This window comes from Rhinopithecus roxellana, chromosome 1, assembly GCF_007565055.1.
Source record: "Rhinopithecus roxellana isolate Shanxi Qingling chromosome 1, ASM756505v1, whole genome shotgun sequence".
NCBI lineage: Eukaryota > Metazoa > Chordata > Mammalia > Primates > Cercopithecidae > Rhinopithecus > Rhinopithecus roxellana.
The window spans coordinates 129488217-129514526 of NC_044549.1; the positions used below are offsets into that span (position 1 = coordinate 129488217).

Below are 26310 nucleotides of genomic sequence, written 5' to 3' on the forward strand. Positions count from 1 at the left end.
AACTGAATCCACAATCTACAGCTATGTAGGGCTATCCCATTCAGATGGGCCACTGCTCTCCAGCCCACTTTATTCATGTCATTTGCTAAATTCTGACGGCATCTAGGTTTTTGACAGAACTGGGTTGAACAGAATTAGGTTAACTACAAAAAAACTCAGCAAAAAAACTCAGCAGAAATCATCCGCTTACATAACAAGAATACGCAGCTTCCAAAATGAATTGGCCTCACCAACATCACCAGTAACCTCTATGGCTACATTCAATAGACACTTTTCCAGTCCTTATGTTACTTGATCTTTCTTCAGCATTTCACCCTGCTGACCTGCCTTGCCTTCCTAGACAATGAGTTCTTCTGATTCTTTTTTCTCTGTCTCCACTGCACATTATTCCTTCTGCCTACATCATACTGATGGTTTTGCCCATATCTCTTCTTGCACTACATTCCTTCTCTGAATAATCTCATCAGGTCCCTTGATTTAAATAGCACCAATAGTTTAAAGATTCAGAAACGTGTCTCCTCCTCAAAATTTCTATCATCTATATCCACGAGCTTCCAGGAGAGGTTTTCTTGTGGGTTTCACAGGGAGTTTAAACAACGTCCAAAACTGGAGTCATCATCTTCCCCGTAAACATAGGGTTATCTTGGTAAGTGACACATAGTGACTCCAAAACTGAAATCTGGGACTCAGACCCTTCTATGTACTTTATATCACACTTAATCAACAGATACGTCCTTGCTAATACTACTTAGCAATATTTCTAGAGTGTATCTTCTGCATATTCCCCTGTAGATATTTGCTCAGTCCCATTTCTGACTTAACTAAGAGACTGAAATATTTACTACATCATCCTTTTTTTTTGAGACAGAGTCTCGCTCTGTCACCCAGGCTGGAGTGCAGTGGCGCAATCTCGGCTCACTGCAAGCTCCGCTTCCCGCATTCACGCCATTCTCCTGCCTCAGCCTCCAGAGTAGCTGGGACTACAGGCGCCCGCCACCTCGCTCGGCTAATTTTTTGTATTTTTAGTAGAGACGGGGTTTTACCACGTTAGCCAGGATGGTCTCGATCTCCTGACCTCGTGATCTGCCCACCTCGGCCTCCCAAAGTGGGATTACAGGCTGAGCCACTGCACCTGGCCTTTAATACATCATCTTAAAACCCCTTTCAGGGCTATGGTTCATTCCCCTCTCTCTGCCTGCTCATCAAATAGCAACTATTTATGTATAAGCTCTTAGAGGGCAGGAACCGCATTTCATTTATCTTGAATTGCTAGCACAGTACAACTAGCACAGTACCTGGGACCCAAATAAATATTTATTTGATGAACTAAATTAAACAAGTGACTCAGAAAACTAGTTGGCAAGTGAAATAGCAGATGGTCCTGGGGAGTGCCAGATACAGGAATAATTCTAAATTTTCCTGGAATAAAGGAAAACCTCAAAAGGAAAGTAAAAAGATTGACTCTTCATCATGCTGAGTGCCCTGAAAGGTGAAGGAAAAAGCAGAGATGCACACCATTTACTTCCCTTCCTTAGTCACAGTTATTAAAGTTTATAAAAAGAAACAAGTTAGGGCTGGGCATGGTGGCTCACGCCTGTAATCCCAGCACTCTGGGAGGCCAACGCTGGAGGATCACTTGAGCCCAGGAGTTTGAAACCAGCCTAGGCAACATAGTGATATCCCATCTCTCTATATAAAAAAAAAAAAACTTGGTAATTTTTTTAAAAAAAAGCAAGTTAGACTAATTCAGGTGCCCAAAAAGAATCTAATCTTGGCCAGGTGCAGTGGCTTATACCTGTTATCCCAGCACTTTGGGAGGCTGAGGTGGGTGAATCACCTGAGGTCAGGAGTTCGAGACCAGCCTGGACAACATGGTGAAACCTTATCTCTACTAAAAATACAAAAGATTAGCTGGGCGTGGTAGCACATGCCTGTAATCCCAGCTACTTGGGAGGCTGAGGCAGGAGAATCACTTGAACCTGGGAGGTGGAGCGTGCAGAGAGCTGAGATAGTGCCATTGCACTCCAGCCTGGGCAACAATAGCGAAACTCTGTCTCAAAAAAAAAAAAAAAAAAAAAAAAAAAGATCTAATCTTATCTCTTCCTAATATGACTCTTTTTTCTTCCTTATAATAAAAATAACTACATCTAAAACTTGACTAAATTATATGTTTCTAGAATATCTATAGAAGAATACATATAGGTATCAGAGGTTACTTGCCAAGAAGTAAACATGGTGGTGGAAGCCAGGTATGGAAGGCAGTCTGAGAAACTTAGTCACTGTACATACTTTAGTACCTTTTGAAATATATGACATGCGCTGGAACATGGGAGACAGAGGCTGCAGTAAGCCAAGACTGCACCACTGCACCCAGCATGGGTGACAGAGTCTCACTCTGTCTCAAAAAAAAAAAAGGAAAAAAGGAAAAAAGAAATATATAACATAGTAGATATATTATTTGCTCCCAAAAATATTCATTAAAAATTATTTTTAGTCTTTTAATTTTTATTACTCAAAAAAGTTTCGGGCCGGGTGCGGTGGCTCAAGCCTGTAATCCCAGCACTTTGGGAGGCCGAGACGGGCGGATCACGAGGTCAGGAGATCGAGACCATCCTGGCTAACACGGTGAAACCCCGTCTCTACTAAAAACTACAAAAAACTAGCCGGGCAAGGTGGCGGCGCCTGTAGTCCCAGTTACTCGGGAGGCTGAGGCAGGAGAATGGCGTGAACCCGGGAGGCGGAGCTTGCAGTGAGCTGAGATCTGGCCACAGCACTCCAGCCTGGGTGACAGAGCGAGACTCCGTCTCAAAAAAAAAAAAAAAAAAAAAAAGTTTCATTTTTAAATTTAGCTGTCTGTGTGTCTGTGTCTTCAACACTTTCACGATTTTCTGCTCCTTGATAAGCAACATGCTTGATCCTGTCACAGACTCATTGAGCACACATGGCCGCTATAGGCCCTGCTAATGTGATCTGGACAATCTCATAAGAACTTTAGGTCTCATAGCATGAACCCCTCAAAGTCTGCCTGGGCACAAGCTGCATGCAGATTTTTGGTGCATCTGGGTTTGAGACAGCCTCATTTTGTTAAAGGCTGTATTGTAGGAAAACCTACAATGGTATGTCAAACTTTGAACCATTTTAAGTGTCTCTAGGCAGCATCTTTGGGAAGAGCTGTAAAATTTCTTTTTAAACAAATCAAGCTAAAAAGGCTTACCTCCTCCACAGTACAATGGGGACGCCTCAGACCCTTGCCACTCTCTTCAGAAATCATCTCTGTTACAGCCTGTTCCTGAGGTTTCCACATTAAAGAACTCTCTGGATTACCTTTGCTATGGCGACGGCCACCTGGTCTTCTATTATAGCCTTCTGAGTTCAAAGTAAAACTGAGCAACAGAAAAAAAGAAGAAAAAAGTGTCACCATGCTGCTTAAATTGCTGGAATCTAAGCTCCAGACCATCCTGTGATTAAGCTGCTTTAGGTGAAGCTTACTCCTAGCAAGTCAGACAAGTACAATTATGCAAAAGTTAGATCTATCCCTAGAGCACAGGGCACCCCAGCATTCCACTATGGAATGTCTGTTTCTAAACTAGAGCTGCCACACAAAGAAAGCCTCTGCTTTCCTCTTCATGCCCATTTCCAACCCCAACTCTAGATTTAGCTCCCCTATTGCACATACCCCTTCTGATACTGCATTTTTCCTTTAGTCACCTGAAACCACTGAAATTCATTATTGGTGTGATTTATTTAGTGTCTATATTCCACACTAAATTCCATGAAAAGAGCTTACATCCTTTCACCACTGTATCTTAGTACAGGGTCTAAGCCAAAAGGCCCTCAATGAATATCTGCCGAATGCTAAATTAATAAATGCCAAAAGAACTGAAGCCTGGAATTCGCACCCAGTCACAGTTGCTGATGACAAAATCTGCCTTTCCTGCCATTACCAACAATGTGACAAACTGACATCATGCCCCTCTTTCCTTAGGTGACACTTTTGAAATGAATACCACTTATGTGGTGTTTCAAAAAAAAAAAAAAAAAAAGCATAATCTGAAACAAATCATCAGTAAATATCAGACAAAATTAAAATATTAATCCCAATGAACACAAAGAAAGGGCAAGGAGTTGTTGCAGAATAAAGTAGATCAAAGAGACATGAAAACTATGTGCAATACACAATCCTGCACTGGATCCTGTATTAGGAAAAAGAAAAAGCTGTAAGAGAAAAATTTAAATAAGACCTGTAGATTAAATAATAGTATTATATCAATGTTAATTTCCTGATGTTGGTAATCCATGATCATGTAAGTGAATGCCCTTATTCTTTTTTTTTTTTTTGAGATGGAGTCTTGCTCTGTCGCCCAGGCTGGAGTGTAGTGGCACAATCTCAGCTTACTGCAACCTCTGCCTCCTGGGTTCACGCCATTCTCCTGCCTCAGCCTCCCGAGTAGCTGGGACTATAGGCGCCCACCACTATGCCCAGCTAATTTTTTATATTCTTTAGTAGAGACGGGGTTTCACTGTGTTAGCCAGGATGGTCTTGATCTCCTGACCTTGTGATTCACCCGCCTCGGCCTCCCAAAGTGCTGGGATTACAGGCGTGAGCCACCGCGCCCGGCCTTTTTTTTTTTTTTTTTTTTTTTTAAGATGAAGTCTTGCTCTTGTCCCCCAGGCTGGAGGGCAATGGTGCGATCTCAGCTCACTGCAACCTCCGCTTCCCAGGTTCAAGCAATTGTCCTGCCTCAGTCTCCCAAGTAGCTACGACTACAGGCACCTGCCACCACGCCTGGCTAAATTTTTGTATTTTAAGTAGAGACGGGGTTTCACCATGTTGGCCAGGCTGGTCTCAAACTCCTGACCTCAGGTGATCCGTCCTCCTTGGCCTCCCAAAGTGCTGGAATTACAGGAGTGAGCCACCGCACCCAGCCTTGAATGCCCTTATTCTTAAGAAATAAACAGACTCAGCCAGGCGTGGTGGCTCAGTGAGCCTAGATCACACCACTGCACTCCAGCCTGGGCGACAGGGCAAGACTCTGTCTCAAAAAAAAAAAAAACCAAAAACCAAAAAAAACAAAAAACATGGAGCAAAAACTAACAAAGCTGAAGGAGAAATAGACAAATCCACAATTTTGGTAGAAAACTCAATTCCTGACTTATCAATCAATAAAAAAGTTGGCAGAAAAATCACTAACACCTGTAAAACATTATCAACCAACCTGACCTGACATTTAGGTCACTCTACCCAACAACAGCAGAATATGCATTCTTTTCAAGTGTACACGGAACATCATCCAACTGGACCATACTCTACACCATAAAGCAAACATTAAAAAACTTAAAAGAAATGAAATCATACAAAGCATATTCTCTAACCATAATAGAAGCTAGAAATCAATAACAGAAAGATATCTGCAAAGTCCCAAATATTTGGAAATTAAACAACATATTTCTATTCTTTTAAACCACAGATCAAAGAGGAAGTAAAACAGAAATTAGAAAATATTTATTTATTTATTTATTTATTTATTTATTTATTTGAGACGGAGTCTCACTGTGTCGCAGGCTGGAGTGCAGTGGCGCAATCTCCGCTCATTGCAACCTCTGCCTTCTGGGTTCAAGTGATTCTCCTGCCTCAGCCTCTTGAGTAGCTGGGATTACAGGTGCACAACACCACGGCCAGCTAATTTTTGTATTTTAGTAGAGATGGGGTTTCACCATGTTGGCCAGGCTGGTCTCAGACTCCTGACCTCAAGTGATCCGCCCACCTTGGCCTCCCAAGTGCTGGGATTACAGGCCTAGAAAATATTTTAAATTGAATGAAAATGAAAACCAACATTTCAAAATGTGGACAATGCACCTAAGCAGTGCTTATAGGGAAACAGCATTAAATGCTTAGAGAATAAGTTCACTCCTAACTAAGTGTATATCTCCTAAGAACAAGAACATCTCTTATAATAACCACAATATAATCACCAAATTCAGGAACTTTTGCAATAGTACAATGTAATATGTAGCCCATATTCAAATATCTCTAAAGCTATTAAAAAATAACCTTCAGGCCGGGCGCGGTGGCTCAAGCCTGTAATCCCAGCACTTTGGGAGGCCAAGACGGGCGGATCACGAGGTCAGGATATCAAGACAATCCTGGCTAACACGGTGAAACCCCGTCTCTACTAAAAAAAAAATACAAAAAACTAGCCGGGCGAGGTGGCGGGTGCCTGTAGTCCCAGCTACTCGGAGGCTGAGGCAGGAGAATGGCATAAACCCGGGAGGCAGAGCTTGCAGTGAGCTGAGAACCGGCCACTGCACTCCAGCCCAGGCAACAGAGCGAGACTCCGTCTCAAAAAAAAAATAAATTAATTAAAAAATAATAATAATAATAACCTTCATAGCAATTTTGTCCCATTTAAAATCTAATCCAGGATCTCACATTGCATGCATTTAGTTATCATCTATCTTTGATCTCCTTCAGTCTGAAACAATTTTTCAGCTTTTATCTTTTTAATGAATACAGACCTATTGTTTTGTAGAATGAACGTTAATTTCAGTTTAACCAGCTTTCTCATGATTAGAGTCTATCGTTTTTGCAGGAATGCTGCATTTAGTGATGATGTCTTTCTCAGGACAATACATTTGAATGCCATGATGTCAGTTTGTCCAACTGCTGGCAATTTCACTTTGATCTCTTGGTTAAGGTGGTGTCAGTCGTGCTTCTCCACTTTATTTTTCCCTTTGTAATTAATAAGTAATGTGGGCTGGGCGTGGTGGCTCATGCCTGTAATTCCAGCACTTTGGGAGGCTGAGGCGGGTCGATCACCTGAGGTCAGGACTTCGAGACCAGCCTGGCCAACATAGTGAAATCCTGTCTCTACTAAAAATACAAAATTAGCTGGGCATGGTGGCACGTCCCCGTAGTCCCTGCTACTCAGGAGGCTAAGGCAGGAGAATCGCTTGAACCTGGGAGGCAGAGGTTGCAGTGAGCTGAGATCATGCCACTGAACTCCAGCCTGGGCGACAGAGCGAGACTCCATCTCAAAAAAAAAAAGTAATGTGTAAGGAGATATTTTGAGTTTATGTAAATTTCAGTGCCTCATTAAACCTTTTTTTTTTTTTTTTTTTTTTAAACAGAGTCTCACTGTCTTCCAGGCTGGAATGCAGTGATATGATCTCAGCTCACTGCAACCTCTACCTCCGGGTTCAAGCAATTCTACTGCCTTAGCCTCCTGAGCAGCTGGGATTACAGGTGCGTGCCGCCACACCTAGTTAATTTTTCTATTTTTAGTAAAGACGGGATGTCACCATGTTTGGCCAGGCTGCAAACTTATTTACTAGTTTTTGGCTTAATTGATGATTCCTGCCCATATCAGTTATTACCATGACAGTTACAAAATGGTGATTTTCTAATTCTATCATTCCTTCCACACTTATTAGTAGTTGGCATTCTACTATAAAGATCTTTCCCTCCTCGACCATATATATTTATTTATTAGCATCTGAGTCCCTGTCTTTATTCATTTGATGTTTAAATTATCCCATCTGGCCAGTGAAAGCCCCTTCGAAATCTCCTCCTCTGTCAGGGTGGCATGCCCCAGTTTTTGAACACTCCTTTACTTGCTGGCACAAGATGTTCAGACTCACTTTATACTTTCCTTCCTAGCCCTACACTCAACCATTACTCAACTCCAGAGGGCGCTAGTTTTTAGCTTCTCATTCCTATATATAAGTGGATAGCCAAGGAGTACCAAGTATTTGAATAAAGACTAACCTGAAAGATCAGACCAAAATAAACAAACACAGAGGGAGAGGGCACAAACCAGAAGGGAGCACTCAAAACATATTTTAAAATAATAAACAGCTTTAGAGAGATAAGGAAAGATTTTGCATCCTTATAAGAACAAGATGCTTAGAGAAAGAAAAAAAAACATTGGGAATAGGAAGGGGGAGAACTTTTCTAACTTAAAAACTGAGTCAAAAAAGAATTAGTAAAAAATGTTTTTAAAAAGAGCAAGAAGGCCGGGCACAGTGGCTCACGCCTGTAATCCCAGCACTTTGAGAGGCTGAGGTGGGCGGATCACCTGAGGTCAGGAGTTTGAGACTGGCCTGGCCAACATGGTGAAACTCTGTCTCTACTAAAAATGCGAAAAATAGCTGGGAGTGGTGGCATGCCCCTGTAATCCCAGCTACTCTAGAGGCTCAGAATTGCTTGAACCCAGGAGGCAGAGGCTGCAGTGAGCCGAGACTGTGCCACCGAACTGCCTGGGTGACAGAGGGAGACCCCATCTCAAAAAAAAAAAAAAAAAAAAAAAAAGCAAGAACAACAGAAGGAGACAATATATGGGAAAATTAGATAAATCCAGAAGGTCTAATGTCCAAGCAATAAAAATTCTACAAAGAATATAGAAACAGGAGGGAAGAAAACTATTAATAATAACATTTCACAGAATTGATGGCTATGACCACTGTATGAAAACTAACCAGGCCATGTACACTTACAATTTCAGCACTTTTCTGTATGCATAATTATATGTTTAAGTTGAGAATAAAATAAGTGACAAATCTCTCTAAAACAGTTTTCAAAATCAGATGCTATGGGCATATAATACGGTAGAAAATGTAAGGCCGGATGTGGTAGCTCACATCTGTAATCCCAGCACTTTGGGAGGCCAAGGCAGGCGGATCACCCGAGGTCAGGAGTTCGAGACCAGCCTGGCCAACATGGTGAAACCCCGTCTCTACTAAAAATACAAAAATTAGGCAGGCATGGTTGTGGGGGGCACCCGTAATCCCAGCTATTCAAGAGGCTGAGGCAGGAGAATTGCTTGAACCTGGAAGGCAGAGGTCACAGTGAGCCAAGATCGCACCAATGCACTCCAGCCTGGGCGACAGAGCAAAACTCCATCTCAAAAAAAAAAAAAAAAGAAAAGAAAAGAAAATATAACACACACCTAAGCTCAAGTCTCTCACTGGCTGCATGACATTCAGCAAGTTACTAACCTCAGAGTACTTAGCAGGACTACATAATAGAACAAAAGTGAGACTGCCTAGCAAGAATGAGCACCCAATAAATGCTAAGTTTCCATTTACAGAAAGACAGAATTTAACACTTACCCAAAGGAAGGCAGGACTCTGCGTGGCTGATCTCGGGTTACTGTCACTCTGATCTTTGGATAGTCACTTATTCCATTAGGAGATTTATTACCTATTTAAAAAATGCATTTGTAATTGCGAAATGAAAAATCACCTGCAAACAGTCTGCATAAGGAAAGAAAAAAATCTGTGAGCAACCTACATCACAGAGCTAAATAAACACCTTGTTTTTTAATTTCTATTAATAGCACAGGAGTCGAGCACAAATTTTGTAGAAGTTAAAGGAAAGCAATAGGGCTTAGTTTTTTGTCTCAGATAATAACAGAATTCACTAGCAGGCTTTGCTTATTTTGCTTGATGGGACTATTAAGAGGCCATGAAGAACTCAAAGATTATAACTCTCTGTAATCTAATCAATTGGAGTAAACTGTTCAAATTCAAACCAGCCATATGTTTGGCTGGTAACATACCTAAAATATGAAAAATTATGAATTCCTAAGCACATCTCGCTCACAGGGGTTGCAGATAAAGAGATTGTGGACCTCTTTACACAAGAAACCTGCCCTAGGAATACATGGGCTTCTCTGATTAGACTACACAAAACTCACAGAAACACAGTAGTGCCAGCATCTAGAGGCACAAGATAAATCTACCATCCCTCACATATGTCAATTTTAATGGTAAACAACTCTAAACAAATACTCCAAACAGATGATAAAATTCAATTTATATTAATTTTCTAAATGAAATAAAAGGCTTCAAAGAAATACCATCTTTGGGCCGGGCGCTGTGGCTCACACCTGTAATCCTAGCACTTTGGGAGGCCAAGGTGGGCAGATCACCTGAGGTCAGGAGTTCAAGACCAGCCTGACCAACATGGAGAAACCCTGTCTCTACTTCTAAAAATACAAAATTAGCCAGGGTGGTAGTGCATGCCTGTAATCCTAGCCACTCAGGAGGCGGAGGCAGGAGAATCGCTTGAACCCAGGAGGCGGAGGTTGCAGTGACCCGAGATCGTGCCATTGCTCTCCAGCCTGGGCGACAAGAGCGAAACTCCGTCTCAAAAAAGAAAAAAAAATATATCATCTTTGTTCCAAGATTTTAGGAGCTAGCTTCTCAGACACAGGGGTATGTATTTATTCTCCTTTGCTTTTCTCTACCCCCAGAGGTACTTTTTAAAAAAGTTTGAAAAGCACAACTCTAAGGCTTCTATCATTTTCTTAACGTCTTCCACTTTTGAATTTTAAACCTACAACTTCTCTAAGCTCATTTTCCCTAACTTCCTTCCCTTCCAGTCTTATAAGCCTACCTGAGTGGCAGACATCACAACTATTTTGCAGGATTCTGGCTTCTTCCTACTTTTCTCCACCACAGCATTTTGTATAGTGTATATATATAATAATGACAATTCAACTTTAGGATCTAAGGATGACATGGAAGTCCCTAGTCGATAAAACTGTGATAACTGGGAACCTAAGGCTGCTCCCCAACTAGATGATGAACTCCTAAAGGACAGGAATAAGGTTTTATTATTTTGTTATTCTTGATAACTTAGCTCAGGACCTGGCACAGAGTAAGTTCTCAGGAAATGTTTTTGCTTTTTTCTTTTTTTTTAAATGAATGAACCTTTTTAATATGACCTTGATCTAAGTCACATTGAGGACACTGATAATACAAACAAAAAACAACAGTAAATTCAAAGACAACAATTCTGAAGAAAAGCTATTTGCTTTTTAGAACAGTAGAAAGAATGTCTTTCTCATCCCAATCCAAATCAATGTTTTCCTTTCATATTTTCAAAATGTAGGAAAAAATGGGCAGAAGGAGGTAAGGGGGAACAGAAATATTTTTGACCACCTCACCCAGTTTCAGCATGTTGTTCCAGGATCCAGAACCTGTCAGTTCACAAGATGAAGAGTTCGAAAATACCTTAAAATCAAACATAATCACTTCTGTAGCATCTCAATTTTGTTATCTAAGTAAGTTTCTATTATGAAAAGATAACTTTTTCTTAGGTAGCTCACAGAAGAGATACCATCAATAAGACCTAAGGTTTAATTTGTCAAGACTCACAAAATGATGTAGAAATAACAATTCCAAGGCCGGGCGCGGTGGCTCACGCCTGTAATCCCAGCACTTTGGAAGGCTGAGGAGGGCGGATCACAAGGTCAGGAGTTCGAGACCAACCTGACCAATATGGTGAAACCCTGTCTCTACTAAAAATACAAAAATCAGCCAGGAATGGTGGTGGGTGCCTGTAGTCCCAGCCACTTGGGAGGCTGAGGCAGGAGAATTGCTTGAATCCGGGAGGTGGAGGTTGCAGTGAGCCGAGATCATGCCACTGCACTCCAGCCTGGAAGACAAAGCCAGACTCTGTCTCAAAAAAAAAAAAAACAATTCCAGTTTCTTTGTACAAACTTAAATAAGAAGGCATATGTAATAATATTTAGCTCCTTACAAACACGTTTTAAATGTTCAATTTATTAACTTTTAATTTCTTGCCCTTTATATCACAGCTAATAAAGATACAAGTATTTCTGGAAAAATGTAATTGTATACATTAACTTTCAAACAGATAATTGTCTAAAATGTAATGATGAAGTATAAAGATCAATATTCCTAATGGAGTCTCATCCCCACTGACCTCTCCTGAAGGGGCCACATTCCGTGTTCCATTACAAGCAGAAGTTACCATGGGCTTTGTGGTCAGCTGGAATGGGAATCCAAATAAGCTGGCAGCATTGTAGAGACTGTTTTTCACTTGGTGAATAAAGCAATCTAGAAAGTGTCAACAAACCGTAAATATAGAGTAATAAACTTCCAGCAAAAAAATAAAGCGATATTTTAGAAAAAGCCTCTCTCAATTTTTATTAAAAGTTCTATTGGCTGGGTGTGGTGCTCACATCTGTAATCCCAACACTTTGGGAGGCTGAGGTGGGAGGATTGCTTGAGCCCAGGAGCTCGAGACCAGCTTGGGCCACCATGGAGAAACCCCATCTGTACAAAAAATTAGCGGGAAATAGTATTGCACACCTATAGTTCCAGCTACCTGGGAGGCTGAGGTGGGAGGATCACCTGAGCCCAGGAGGCTGAGGCTGCAGTAAGCTGTGATTGTGCCACTGCACTCCAGCCTGGGCAACAGAGTGAGACTCTGTCTCCAAAAACAAAAATTAAAAACAGTCTTATTTTCAACCATTGAAATAAAAAGGTATTTATAAAAATAATCCTTTTCTAGGTCGGGCGCGGTGGCTCACGCCTGTAATCCCAGCACTTTGGGAGGCCAAGGTGGGCAGATCACCTGAGGTCGGGAGTTCAAGACCAGCCTGACTAACACGAAGAAACCCCATCTCTACTAAAAATACAAAGAATTAGCCCGGCATGGTGGCACATCCGTATAATCCCACCTACTCGGGAGGCTGAGGCAAGAGAATCGCTTGAACCCAGGAGTCAGAGGTTGCGGTGAGCCAAGATTGCTCCATTGCACTCCAGCCTGGGCAACAAAGGTGAAACTTTGTCTCAAAAAAAAAATTAGGCCAGACTTGTGGCTCACGCCTGTAATCCCAGCACTTTGGGAGACCGAGGAGGGTGGATTACTTGAGGTCAGGAGATCAAGAACATCCTGGCTAACACGGTGAAACGCCATCTCAACTGAAAATACAAAAAATTAGCCGGGCGTGGTGGTGCACGACTGTAGTCCCAGCTACTCAGGAGGCTGATGTAGGAGAATCTCTTGAACCAGGGAAGCGGAGGTTGCAGTGAGCCAAGATCACGCCACTGCACTCCAGCCAGGGCGATAGAGTGAGACTCCATCTCAAAATAAATAAATAAATAAATAAATAAATAAATAAATAAATAATCTTTTTCTAACTGAATAACTGGAATACCAGTATTGTAACTGTGTTTTTAAAATAAAACATCTGAACATAAAAACATAAAACCATCACTTTAGCAAATCCGTACTGATTCACACACATACACAAAATGTTCTGAAATGACAGCTGTTAAGCAATGAGTTCTCCAGGATATATAAAATAAATTTTTGCCGGGCGTGGTGGCTCACGCCTGTAATCCCAACATTTTGGGAGGCCAAGGCAGATGGATCACGAGGTCAGGAGTTCAAGACCAGCTTGGTCAACATGGTGAAATCCCATCTCTAAAACAAATACAAAAATTAGCTGGGCTCAGTGGTGTGTGCCTGTAGTCCCAGCTACTTGGCAGGCTGAGGCAGGAGAATCGCTTGAACTCGGAAAGTGGAGGTTGCAGTGAGCTGAGATCGTGCCATTGCACTCCAGCCTGGACGACAGAATGAGACTCCGTCTCACAAAAAATAAACAAAATAAATAAATAGATAAATTTTTACCACAGAGATGAGGGCATGATTAAACAACAAGGAGCATATATAGCCACCAAGTATGGCGGAATTCTGTCATAGTCTCATTAGTTTGTCCTTACTTCCCAGGCAAGTAACAATGTACTGCAGTTACCCTAAACAATTATTTACTAAGCCCCTATTAAATCTTGGCTAAGTATAAAATATGCAGCTTTTTTTTTTTTATTTTTTGTTTTTTTGAGACAGGGTCTTACTCTGTCACCCAGACTAGAGTGCAGTGGCATGATCACTACTCACTGCAGCCTCAACCTCCCGGGCTCAAGTGATTCTCCCACCTCAGTCTCCTGAGTAGCTGGGATCACAGGCATGCACCACCATGCCTGGCTAATTTTTTTGATTTTTTGGTAGAGGCAGGGTCTCACTATATTGCCCAGGCTGGTCTGGAACTCCTGGGCTCAAATGATCCTTCTGCCATAGCCTCCCAAAGTGCTGAGATTACAGGTGTATGCCACTGCACCTGGCCTAAAATATGTAGCTTTTAAACATCTAAGATGGAACAAGACTATCCCTCTAGTGGAGATGTGTTAGATGATCTTAGGCCGGGCACCGTGGCTAATGCCTGTAATCCTAGCACTTTGGGAGGCAGAGGCGGGCAGATCACTTGAGGTCAGAAGTTCGAGACCAGCCTGGTCAACATGGCAATATCTCATCTCTACTAAAAATACAAAAATTGGCTGGGCACAATGGCTCACGCCTATAATCCCAGCACTTAGGGAGGCCAAGGCAGGCAGATCACTTGAGGCCAGGAGTTCAAGATCAGCCTGACCATCATGGCAAAACCGTCTCTACTAAAAGTACAAAAAATTAGCTGGGCATCACGGCACACACCTATAATCCCAGCTACTCTGGAGGCTGAGGCAGAAGAATCGCTTGAACCCAGGAGGTGGAGGTTGCAGTGAGCCAAGACGGCACCACTGCACTCCAGTCTGGGCAACAGAGTGAGACTCCATCTCAAAAAATAAATAAATAAATAAATAAATAAATAAATAAATAAATAAATAAAATTAGCTGGGTCTGGTGGCACATGCCTGTAATTCCAGCTACTTGGGAGGCTAAAGCAGGAGAATCATTGGAACCGGGAGGTGGAGGTTGCAGTGAGCTGAGATCATGCCACTGCACTCCAGTATGGGTGACAGTGGGAGACCCTGTCTCAAAAAAAAAAAAAAAAAAATCTCAGGCTCACCCCTCCTTGTCACCAAAAATAAAGGGAAAGGGTTGGTTTCAGTGCTTTCCTCACTTCCTGCTTTTATTACACTACCTCTTTCTCACTTTCTATATATCTGATGTAAGCTTTCTAAAATTTCCTATTTCCTAATTAAGAGTATTTGAAAACACTAGTTTGAGAAAAACAGAACATCACGTTAGCCATTCTGCTTTAGAGAAAGATAGACTGCAATAGTAGCTTTTAAGCAGTGCTCCAGAACATGTAAAATACTTTCCAGAATGGCTGGGCGCGGTGGCTCAAGCCTGTAATCCCAGCACTTTGGGAGGCCGAGACGGGCGGATCACGAGGTCAGGAGATCGAGACCATCCTGGCTAACATGGTGAAACCCCATGTCTACTAAAAAATACAAAAAAACTCGCTGGGCGAGGTGGCGGGCGCCTGTAGTCCCAGCTACTCCGGAGGCTGAGGCAGGAGAATGGCGTAAACCCGGGAGGTGGAGCTTGCAGTGAGCTGAGATCCGGCCACTGCACTCCAGCCTGGGTGACAGAGCGCCAGACTCTGTCTCAAAAAAAAAAAAAAAAACTTTCCAGAAACACAGGGGAATAACAAACAAAAGGGAAAAAGTAATGGCCAGGTAAAGCACAGTCCAATTTGAGTAATTTGCTAATAGTTATAAGTACCAAACGTTGCAAACGAGTTGTTTTTCATTTTAGGAATCACAGAGAATTCCAGGTTATCCCCCTCTATTACTGCTGAGAGATATTATACACTCTGCTGTGCTTTATAAGGAGGAGAAAAAGAGCTTTAGCGATTGATGTTTAACCCACAGTCTGTCATTCAGACCCTAGAGGACAAGAGTACTCTTGGTAACACAGCAAATTGTGGCTACTAAACAATATCATAATATTTATTTAAAAAGGATGAGTTTGCGTCCTTTGTAGGGACATGGATGCAGCTGGAAACCATCATTCTTAGCAAACTATCACAAGAACAGAAAACCAAACACCACATGTTCTCACTCATAGGTGGGAACTGAACAATGAGATCACTTGGACTCCGGAAGGGGAACATCACACACTGGGGCCTATCATGGGGATGGGGGAGGGGGAAGGGATTGCATTGGGGAGTTATACATGATATAAATGATGAATTGATGGGTGCTGACGAGTTGATGGGTGCAGCACACCAACATGGCACAAATATACATATGTAACAAACCTGCATGTTATGCACATGTACCCTAGAACTTAAAGTATAATAAAAAATAAAAAATAAAAAAAGTATTTATTTTCCTATGCGTGTTATCAAAATCTGGATATGTCCCTGAGATTATGTCAAAAGATCTCACTGATTTTTTTAAAAAACAGAAGGCCTGCCTCATCTGTAAAATGAGGAAAAGATCACCTTACTTTCCTGAGACTGAACTACATAGATCTCTTAAAATCCCTTTCACCTTTAAGGTCATGAGCCTGAGCCAGGTACGGTGGCTCATTTAATCCTAGCACTTTGGGAGGCCAAAGTGGGTGGATCACTTGAGGTCAGGAGTTTGAGACCAGCCTGGCCAACATAGTGAAACCCTGTCTCTACTAAAATACAAAAATTAGCTGCACTTTGGGAGGCCATGGTAGGTGGATCACTTGAGGTCAGGAGTTCGAGACCAGCCTGGCCAATATGGTGAAAGCCCATCTCTACTAAAATACAAAAATTAGCTGGGTGTGGTGGTACACACCTGTAATCCCAGCTACTCAGGAGGCAGAGGCAGGAGAATCGCTTGAACCTGGGAGGTGGAGGTTGCAGTGAACCGAGATTGTGCCACTGCACTCCAGCCTGGGTGACACAGCGAGACTCCGTCTCAAAAAAAAAAAAAAAAAAAGATCATGAGCCTGAAATTCTGAGGTCTTCTTTCTTTTCTTTTACCCTTGTTTTGCTTTTTTTTTCTCTCAAAAGCAACCAGTGGAGTTGTACTATCCAACACAATAGCTAGTAGCCAGATATGGTCACCTAACTTAAAATTTTATTAGAATCAAATAAAATTTAAAATTCAATTCCTCAATTGAACTAGCCACATTTCGAGTGCCCAACAGTCATCACTGCAGAAGTTCTCTTGGACAGCACTCTACAGACCTTTACAAACTCTGCTACCCACTGCCTACCCTTTGGCTTAGATTCCCTTCTACAATTTGCCATTCAGAAAATCATACTATACAAGTTTGCATTTTCGACATTAGTTTACTTTTTAATTAAAAAAAAAAAAGTAAATCATACTACATATTTAATAGGAATGATGCAATAAGTGATCCTTAACACAAAAGTCCATAAAACAGAAGATTATCCTAAATAATTCAATCAGAAACCTTCTGTAACATCAAAGTTTGTGTTCCTGTTTTTTTTTTTTTTTTTTTTTTTTTTTTTTTTTTTTAACCACATCCAAGTACAAGCTATTTATATTTTTCTTTAAAACTGACTTCCTTTTTTGGCTTTAAAAAAAGATAATTTTAAATTACTACTGCATATGTAAAGCCAACATGACCTGCCTTATAAAGAAATGAAAACACAGCCAGGTGCGGTGGCTCACGCCTGTAATACCAGCACTTTGGGAGGCCGAGGTGGGCGGATCACTTGAGGTCCAGAGTTCAAGACCAGTCTGGCCAACATGGTGAAACCCTGTCTCCATTAAAAATACAAAAATTAGCCAGCCATAGTGGCAGGTGCCTGTAATCCCAGCTACTGGGGAGGCTGAGGCAGGAGAATCGCTTGAACCTGGGAGGCGGAGTTTGCAATGAGCCAAGATCATGCCATTGCACTCCAGCCTGGGCAATGACAGCGAAACTCCATCTCAAAAAAAAAAAAGAAAAAAGAAATGAAAACACAATAATACTAAGTTCTAGTTAGGCCTGTTAAAAAATGAGAGATTAGCATATATTAGGCAAATATTGAAGATATACTAGTATTAAATCAAGATTTTCTGTTTGAAATAAACAGGATGTGAGTACCTCAAACAAATAACTGAAAAGGATACACCTTTCTTAATACATAATCATAATTCAAATGTTACACAATGCTGTGAATGTGGAATCCCCTAAAATCATTTCCTAAATTGGTATCTATCCTGTGCTTTGGGAAATACTGTTCTAACGAATTTAGTATAAATTCCTGTCATTCGAAAATGCTTGGCCGGGTATGGTGGTTCACACATGTAATCCCAGCATTTTGGAAAGCCAAGGTGAGAGGATCACTTAAGCCCAGGAGCTCGAGATCAGCCTGAGCAATATAGCAAGATGCTGTCTCTTACAAAAAACAAAACAAAACAAAACAAAACGATAATTTGATCTACCTGTCTTCAGCCATTTTTTTCCCGAGCTCTATTCGCTATTTGTTGAATTTGCACAACTTTCCCATACTGTTCCCTCTGCCTGGAATATTTTTCCTTCCTATTGCTCTCCTTTGATATCCTATCCACCCTTCAAAACCTGGGCTAACATACTAACTCATACTAACTCCAGCAAACATTTACTGAGACTCGATGAGATGAAAATTGGATAGGATTTTGTTACTACTTTTTTTTTTAATTTTTTATCATATTTTCATTGACATTAGCATTATTATGTGCTTGTCTTATACCCCTACCATATAATCATGTAAGGTCCTTAAAAATGGAGACCCAGGCTGGGTGCGGTAGCTTATGCCTGTAATGCTAGCACTTTGGGAGGCCAAGGCAGGTGGATCACTTGAGGTCAGGAGCTTGAGACCAGCCTGGCCAACATGGCGAAACCCTGTCTCTACTAAAAATACAAAAATTAGCCGGGCGTGGTGGTGGGCACCTGTAGTCCCAGCTACTTGGGAGGCTGAGGCAGGGGAATCACTTGAACCCAGGAGGTGGAGGTTGCAGTGGGCCAAAATTGTGCCATTGCACTCCAGCCTAAGCAAGAGAGCAAGACTCCATCTAAAAAAAAAAAAAATGGAGACCCTGTCTTACTAATTTTTGTATTTTCTGTAAAACCTAACACATTGGTTAGCACTGAGACATGTTCAGTAAGTACTTGTTGAATTTAAACAAAATATTAACACAAATATGTCCATACTCAGTTACCATATCTGGAGGTAGACCCAAAATTATCATCATTTTTGAGAAGAATATATTATTATAGTATTTTATTATGCCTTTTTTCCTTTAATCTACTTTTATTTTCTTTATCCATTCACATATACTGAAGTATAAGACTTGGCTGGGCGCAGCGGCTGACATCCATAATCCTAGCCCTTTGGAAGGTCAGGAGTTCCAAGATCAGTCTGGGCAACATACAGAGACCCAGTATCTACATATAAAATAATTTGCCAGGTGTAGTGGTACCTGCCTATAGTCCCAGCTACTCAGGAAACTGAGGCAGGAGGATTGCATGAGCCCAGGAGTTTGAGGCTGCAGTGAGCTATGATCGTGCCACTGCACTGCACTGAAGCCTGGGCAACAGAGTGACACCCTTGCCTCTTACAAAATTAATTAAAAAAAAAAAAAACTGTTGGTGACAAGATCAAGACAGAGCAAGATCCTGTCTCAAAAAAAAAAAGGAAAGAAAAAGAAAAAGAAAAGAAAAGAAAAGAAAAGAAAAGAAAAGAAAAATATTACCGCTTCCTGAAGACAGGAATATTCTTTCAAAATGCCACTGCTGCCTATTTTCAGCCTGGGCAATATGGCAAGACCCTGTTTCTACAAAAAAATACAAAAATTAGCTAGGTGTGATAATGTGCCTGTAGGCCCAACTAACTACTTGGGATGCTGAGGTGGGAGGATCACCTGGGCCCAGGGAGGTGGAGGCTGCAGTGAGCATGATCATGCCACTGCATCCCAGCCTGGGTGACAGAATGAGACCCTGTCTCGGAAAAAAAAAAAAAAAAAGTAAGATGGGTTCCCTCACCCATCTGAACTAGAGTCACCTCAGTTTGAAATATTGACAACATTTCCTCCTTAAAAATAAGAAGTATCGTGGGCCGGGCGCGGTGGCTCAAGCCTGTAATCCCAGCACTACAGGCCGAGACGGGCGGATCACGAGGTCAGGAGATCGAGACCATCCTGGCTAACACAGTGAAACCCCGTCTCTACTAAAAATACAAAAAACTAGCCGGGCGAGGTGGCGGGTGCCTGTAGCCCCAGCTACTCCGGAGGCTGAGGCAGGAGAATGGCGTGAACCCGGGAGGTGGAGCTTGCAGTGAGCTGAGATCCGGCCACTGCACTCCAGCCTGGGTGACAGAGCAAGACTCCGTCTCAAAAAAAAAAAAAAAAAAAAATGAAGTATCTTTTCTTTATAGGATTTAGAATTTTAAAATGCACAGTCTGCACCTAGGCTTATTTACCTGCAAGGATTAGACAAGTCCCTGGTAACAGTAGTTACCTATAGAAAAGATAAGGAAGGGACAGGAAAGATTTTTTTTTTTTCTTTTTTTTTTTTTTTGAGACAGAGTCTCACTCTGTCACCCAGGCTGGAGTGCAGTAGCAGAATCATGGCTCACTGCAGCCTTCGCCTCCTAGGTTCAAGTGATTCTCATGCCTCAGCCTCCCGAGTAGCTGTGACTATAGGCATGTGCCACCTGGCTAATTTTTTAATTTTTAGTAGACATGGGGTTTCACCATGTTGGCCAGGTTGGTCTCAAACTCCTGATCCCAAGTGATCCTCCCACCTCAGCCTCCAAAGTGCTGGGATTAAAGGTTTGAGCCACCGCATCCAGCCAGGAAAGAGACTTCTTTTTCTTGACACAGTCTTGCTCTGTCACCCCAGGCTGGAGTGCAGTGGCATGATCTCGGCTCACAGCAACCTCCACTGCCCAGGTTCAAGTGATTCTCCTGCCTCAGTCTCCTGAGTAGCTGGGATTACAAGCGCCTGCCACCACACCCAGCTAATTTTTGTATTTTTAGTAGAGACGGGGTTTCGCCACATTGGCCAGGCTGGTCTCAAACTCCTGACTCAGGTGATCCGCCTGCCTTGGCATCCCAAAGTGCTAGGATAACAGGTGTGAGCCACTGCGCCTGGCCAAGACTTACTTTTTACCACATACTTTTTTTTTTTTTTTTGAGACGGAGTCTCGCTCTGTCACCCAAGCTGGAGTACACTGGCCAGATCTCAGCTCACTGCAAGCTCTGCCTCCCGGGTTCACGCCATTCTCCTGCCTCAACCTCCCAAGTAGCTGGGACTACAGGCGCCTGCCACCTCGCCCGGCTAGTTTTTTGTATTTTTTAGTAGAGACGGGGTTTCACCGTGTTAGCCAGGATGGTCTCGATCTCCTGACCTTGTGATCCGCCCGCCTCGGCCTCCCTAAGTGCTGGGATTACAGGCTTGAGCCACCGCGCCCGGCCTTACCACATACTTTTTACCACATACTTTTTACCTTTTGAATTTTGTTCTATGCATATATTTTTCCTATTTAAAAATTTTTAAAATTTATATTTAGTACCTAATCTTGGTCTTTTGGCTGGTATTTCATCAGTGTCCACTGTAGAAAACAGAGTGCTGAAAGAGACAAAGAAAAAATATATATATATATTTATACATACATTCATTTATGTAAGTAAACTTACTATTCATATAACACATCCCCCTTCTATCACTTTGTCATAAAATGAGATCCAACTGATGTTTTAAAAGAGAATGCTGGTGGGACGCAATGGCTCGTGCCTGTAATCCCAGCACTTTGGGAGGCCAAGGTGGAGGATTGCTTGAGCCTTGGAGTTTGACATCAGCTTGGGCAACAAAGTAAGACCTCATTTCTATGAATAAATAAATAAATAAATAATTAGCCAGCATTGGTACGTGACTGTGGTCCCAGCTACATGGGAGGCTAAGACAGGAGGATCACTTGAGCCCAGGAAGTTGAGGCTGCAGTAAGCCCAGGTCATGCCACTGCACTCCAGCCTAATCAAAAGAGTGAGACCTTGTCTCAAAAAGAAATAAAAATAAAGGCAAAACAAAAGAGAGAATGCTATTCTATAGTAGGCTTTTCACATTTGAAGACTTACTGCTACAGTTTCAATTATTTCAGAGAGACCTAAACTTCTTACCAAATAATAATTTGCATCTGGTTAAAGTACAAACTTAAAACTGGCCAAAGTCACTTAGCTAGTAAATGAACCCAGGTAAGAGTTTAGGGCTAGTATTTTCTCTTTCACTCCAGAAATGATTTAAAAGCAACAAACAAGCAATTTCCTTTTGAAAATGATCCCCAAAGAAAGTCATCTTTTACTTTAAGTGACAGTATTAATATGAACAGCCTTAAAAGACAATTCTTTTTTATTGTTTTTTATTTTGTGTGTAAGGGAGTTTAAAAAAAAACTGTTCTACAACTTAAAAAAGACAAATCTTAATCAAGGGTTATATGTAACTTCATTTTTATCAGGCAAACTATATTACGGTAGTAACAAAGAACTTTGGAATTCTGCAAAGTTTCAGGACCCAGATGTCAAGAATGGTAAAGGGTCATATTATATTACTTATCATCTCTCTGAACCCTTCTGATCAATTATATTCACACATACAAAAAAAAAAAAAAAAAGAATAGAATAGAATGAGATCCCAGGATTCCATTCAGCTCCGCTTTATACATTCCAACAAGCCCTACTGGGCTTCATTTTAACTGAAAAATGGTTTACACCGAGAAGCGTTGTTTTGGATTAAGAATGTGAACACCTAAAGTATAGTAAAAATCAAGGTTTTGATCGCCAAACCATGTTCCACTGACTAGCAGGGATTCACATCAAAGAGAGGACAAGGGGGAGGAAATTAGCTTTCCCTTATTCGATAAACAGGGACCAAGTGCTTATCATGCACCAGACTCTGCAAAAGGCCCCAGGGTAGAATAGACAAATACTGCCCTTATATGCATTAAGCATCAGTTTAGGCACTTCACACCACGTTATCAAATGATCCTCACATCAACCCTACAGAAAAACAGGAGAGAAAAATAAGGCAAAACCATGAATCTCTGGAACACATGATGCAATTTAGTCAACAACTAATCTCATCAATAACCTGCATTCTCAGTCTAATGTATTAGACATCTTGTTCTCTCAAGCTCCCACAAATGAACACTTCTTCCACTTTTCTTGATACTGAGGCTTAGTTTAAAAAAATGAAATTAACGGCCGGGCGCGGTAGCTCACGCTTGTCATCCCAGCACTTTTGGGAGGTGGAGGCGGGTGGATCACGAGGTCAGGCGATCCAGACCATCCTGGCTAACACGGTAAAACCCCGTCTCTACTAAAAATACAAAAAATTAGCCGGGCGTGGCCGGGCGCGGTGGCTCACGCCTGTAATCCCAGCACTTTGGGAGGCCGAGGTGGGTGGATCAAGACCAGCCTGGCCAAGATGGTGAAAACCCATCTCTACTAAAAAGTACAAAAAAAGTAGCTGGGTGCAGTGACAGGAGCCTGTAATCCCAGCTACTAGGGAGGCTGAGGCAGGAGAATCGCCTGAACCCGGTGGGCAGAGGTTGCAGTGAGTCGAGATCGTGCCACTGCACTTCAGCCTGGGCAACAAAATGAGACTCCGTCTCAAAAAAAAAAAAAAAAAAAAAAAAAAGGTTAGCTGGGTGTGGTGTTGGGCGCCTGTAGTCCCAGCTACTCGGGAGGCTGAGGCAGGAGAATGGCGCGACCCCGGGAGGCGGAGCTTGCAGTGAGCCGAGATTGCACCACTGCACTCCAGCCTGAGGGTCAGAGCGAGACTCTGTCTCAAAAAAAAAAAAAAAAAAAAAGGCCGGGCGCGATGGCTCAAGGCTGTAATCCCAGCACTTTGGGAAGCCAAGACGGGCGGATCACGAGGTCAGGAGATCGAGACCATCCTGGCTAACCCGGTGAAACGCCGTCTCTACTAAAAAATACAAAAAACTAGCCGGGCGAGGTGGCGGGCGCCTGTAGTCCCAGCTACTCGGGAGGTTGAGGCAGGAGAATGGCGTGAACCCGGGAGGCGGAGCTTGCAGTGAGCTGAGATCCGGCCACTGCACTCCAGCCCCGGGCGACAGAGCCAGACTCTGTCTCAAAAAAAAAAAAAAAAAAGCAAAGAAATTAACATTTGATCACTAAAGTTGGAGAGGGGGCACAGAATTTGTATAGTATTTTATTTTCTAGATTTTCAGGCAAGGAGGTCGATACATTAAAAATGGGACACTCCAAAGAGTAGATGCTAAATAAGAACAGCTTTTGGGGCCGGGTGCAGGGGCTCATGTCCTGCAGTCCCAGCACTTCCAGAGGCTGGGGTGGGCGGATCAGCAGTTCAAGCCCAGCCTGGCCAATATGGTGAAACCCCATCTCTACCAAAAACACAAAAATTCGCCAGGCATGGTGGTGCACGCCTGTAATTCCAGTTACTTGGGAGGCTGAGGCAGGGGAATCGCTTCAACCCAGGGCGGGGGCGGGGGTGGGGGGGGAGGCGGAGCTTGCAGTGAGCCGAGATCACGCCACTGCACTCCAGCCTGGGCGACAGAGCAAGACTCCGTCTCAACCAAAAGAAAAAGAAAAAAAGGGCCGGGCGCAGTGGCTCAAGCCAGCACTTTGGGAGGCCGAGACGGGAGGATCACGAGGTCAGGAGATCGAGACCATCCTGGCGAACACGGTGAAACCCCGTCTCTACTAAAAAATACAAAAAACTAGCCGGGCGAGGTGGCGGGCACCTGTAGTCCCAGCTACTCGGGAGGCTGAGGCGGGAGAATGGCGTAAACCCGGGAGGCGGAGCTTGCAGTGAGCTGAGATCCGGCCACTGCACTCCAGCCTGGGCGACAGAGCGAGACTCCGTCTCAAAAAAAAAAAAAAAGACAAAGAAAAAAAGAAAAGAACAGCTTTGAGTTTCCCCCACATTTTAACCGAATTTAAAAGTATAGACTTCGCCGGGCGCGGTGGCTCAAGCCTGTAATCCCAGCACTTTGGGAGGCCGAGACGGGCGGATCACGAGGTCAGGAGATCGAGACCATCCTGGCTAACACGGTGAAACCCCGTCTCTACTAAAAATACAAAAAAAAAAAAAAAAGTATAGACTAGTGATTGTTTTAAAGGAGTGAGGCACCTAAGCCTTTTTACTCATTCACTAATTATAAAGCACAAAACCCTTCTGGCCCCAAACACACTGTTTGACAGCTGTTTTAGAACAAAACAGCTACTGTTTCTTGCTGCAAGGACAGTACTTGCAGTCAAAACGGCTTTGGGCAAGCTATGAATCTCACTTCCTTTAACTGCACTTAATGTCTGCAGATGACACTTGGAAGGGTGCTTTGTAAACAGTGAGCCACAACAAAGACAGTATTCCTTCAATGTTAGTGTTCAGCCTAAGAGCGGCAAAGCCCCATTTGGTATCAGCAACCAGCTTGGCCTCTGACAAGAATGTCAAAGACCCTGCCATCACCGACCGCTCCGAAGACGACCAGCTCCTCCTTCATCAGGAGCTGCCTCCCCACAGCCCGGCGGGAGCGACTACGTCACTAGGATCCCGGCGACCTGCTTCGGGTGAGCCTGGCTGAATCAAAGCTATCACCGCCGAGGAGCCTGCTGTGGGGGAGGGGGTAAGGCCAGGCCGGCGCTCAGCCCCCTCTGGTCTCACCTGTCTGAGCGCCGCCTCTTCAGGAGGGCCCGGGCAGGGGGCACCGACCGGTCGCAGAAACGGAAAATGGTGCCGAGAATCCTAACCAGCCATCTGTACATACCAGGCCCGAGCAGCAGCGGCGGCCGACACACCCCGAGACGCAAACCCCAGAGCTGTCGCCGCCGCTGCCGCCTTCGCCGTCTCAGCCACCACCGCCAGAGTTCGGTCGCTGATTTGTGACGCGGGTGAAGGGCCCACAGATACAGCGTCCCCAGGGCTACCAGAGGCCCCCGCCCGCCACCACTCCTGACGTCACCTCCTCCCGCCCGACCGGAAAGCGCCATTCTCAATCTGCGCACGCGCAACCTGGCACCGCTCCCTATTTCCGAGCCCAGCAACAAGAGTAATTGTGGGACGGTCCCGGCCCAATCGCTGACGAGATCGAAAGGGCTGTCGGCAGGGTTTTCTCTTCGGCTGAGCCAATCCCGAGCCGGCCCGTGGGACAAGGCCCACAGGCCACACGTGAGACTGCTCGGCTGCTCCATTCCGGAGGAAGGCGTTCCGGGGTCCCAGAGGAGAATAGGTGCTCAGTGTTTGCTGAGTGCACACGTAAAGGTAGCTCAGGTTAATTAACACACATTTACCGTTTTAGGCGCCCTTTATTTTGCACTTACCTTTTGCCTCGTACTTTTCACTCATTGTCACCTTAATATGCCCAGCAACGGCATATGACAGTCTTATGCCAATTTTGTAAGTCAAGGAAATTGAGTCATAGAGCGATTAAGTTATTTGCCTAAGATCACAAAACTAGCTAGAGACGCAGCTGGAACTTGAACCCGGGGTCTGAGTACCAGCGCCAGTCCCTTGCCCTTGAGGTCTACTTGGAGACGTGTACATAGATAATTACAAGTTACAATACACCGTAAGTGGTTACTGTGATAAAGGTGTGTGCAGAGTGCAGTGGGAGCCAGAAAAAGGAAAACCACACACTGAGGACGAGAAGGAAAGGGCAGATGTCCTCAAGAAAGGCTTCACAGAAATTTAAGGATGAAACCTGCGGCCCACTAATGTCTCCTACCCTGCGCTAGTAAGTAATGAGTCTCGTTACCCTCCCG

The 26310-nt window shown here is 43.3% G+C and overlaps 1 protein-coding gene across 3 annotated transcripts in view; it reads right to left on the reverse strand.

Moving 5' to 3' along the window:
• The window catches only part of SENP2 (SUMO specific peptidase 2), a 46504-nt gene extending 20956 nt beyond the window's left edge, over positions 1-25548 (reverse strand). The window contains exons 1-6 of one of the 3 annotated variants that reach the window (XR_749436.2): positions 25214-25522; positions 21087-21142; positions 11732-11865; positions 10950-11016; positions 9109-9199; positions 3215-3383 (exon numbers count right to left, since the gene is read on the reverse strand). Coding sequence is in view for 2 of the 3 variants with exons in the window: in XM_010376595.1 (XP_010374897.1) it covers positions 3215-3383; positions 9109-9199; positions 10950-11016; positions 11732-11865; positions 21087-21142; positions 25214-25539 (843 nt within the window). In the remaining variant the exon portion in view is untranslated. Of the gene's footprint in view, positions 1-3214; positions 3384-9108; positions 9200-10949; positions 11017-11731; positions 11866-21086; positions 21143-25213 lie in introns of all 3 variants that reach the window. The other 2 variants (XM_010376595.1, XM_030931031.1) reach the window with 2 other exon arrangements.
• Positions 25549-26310: the final 762 nt, after the last annotated feature.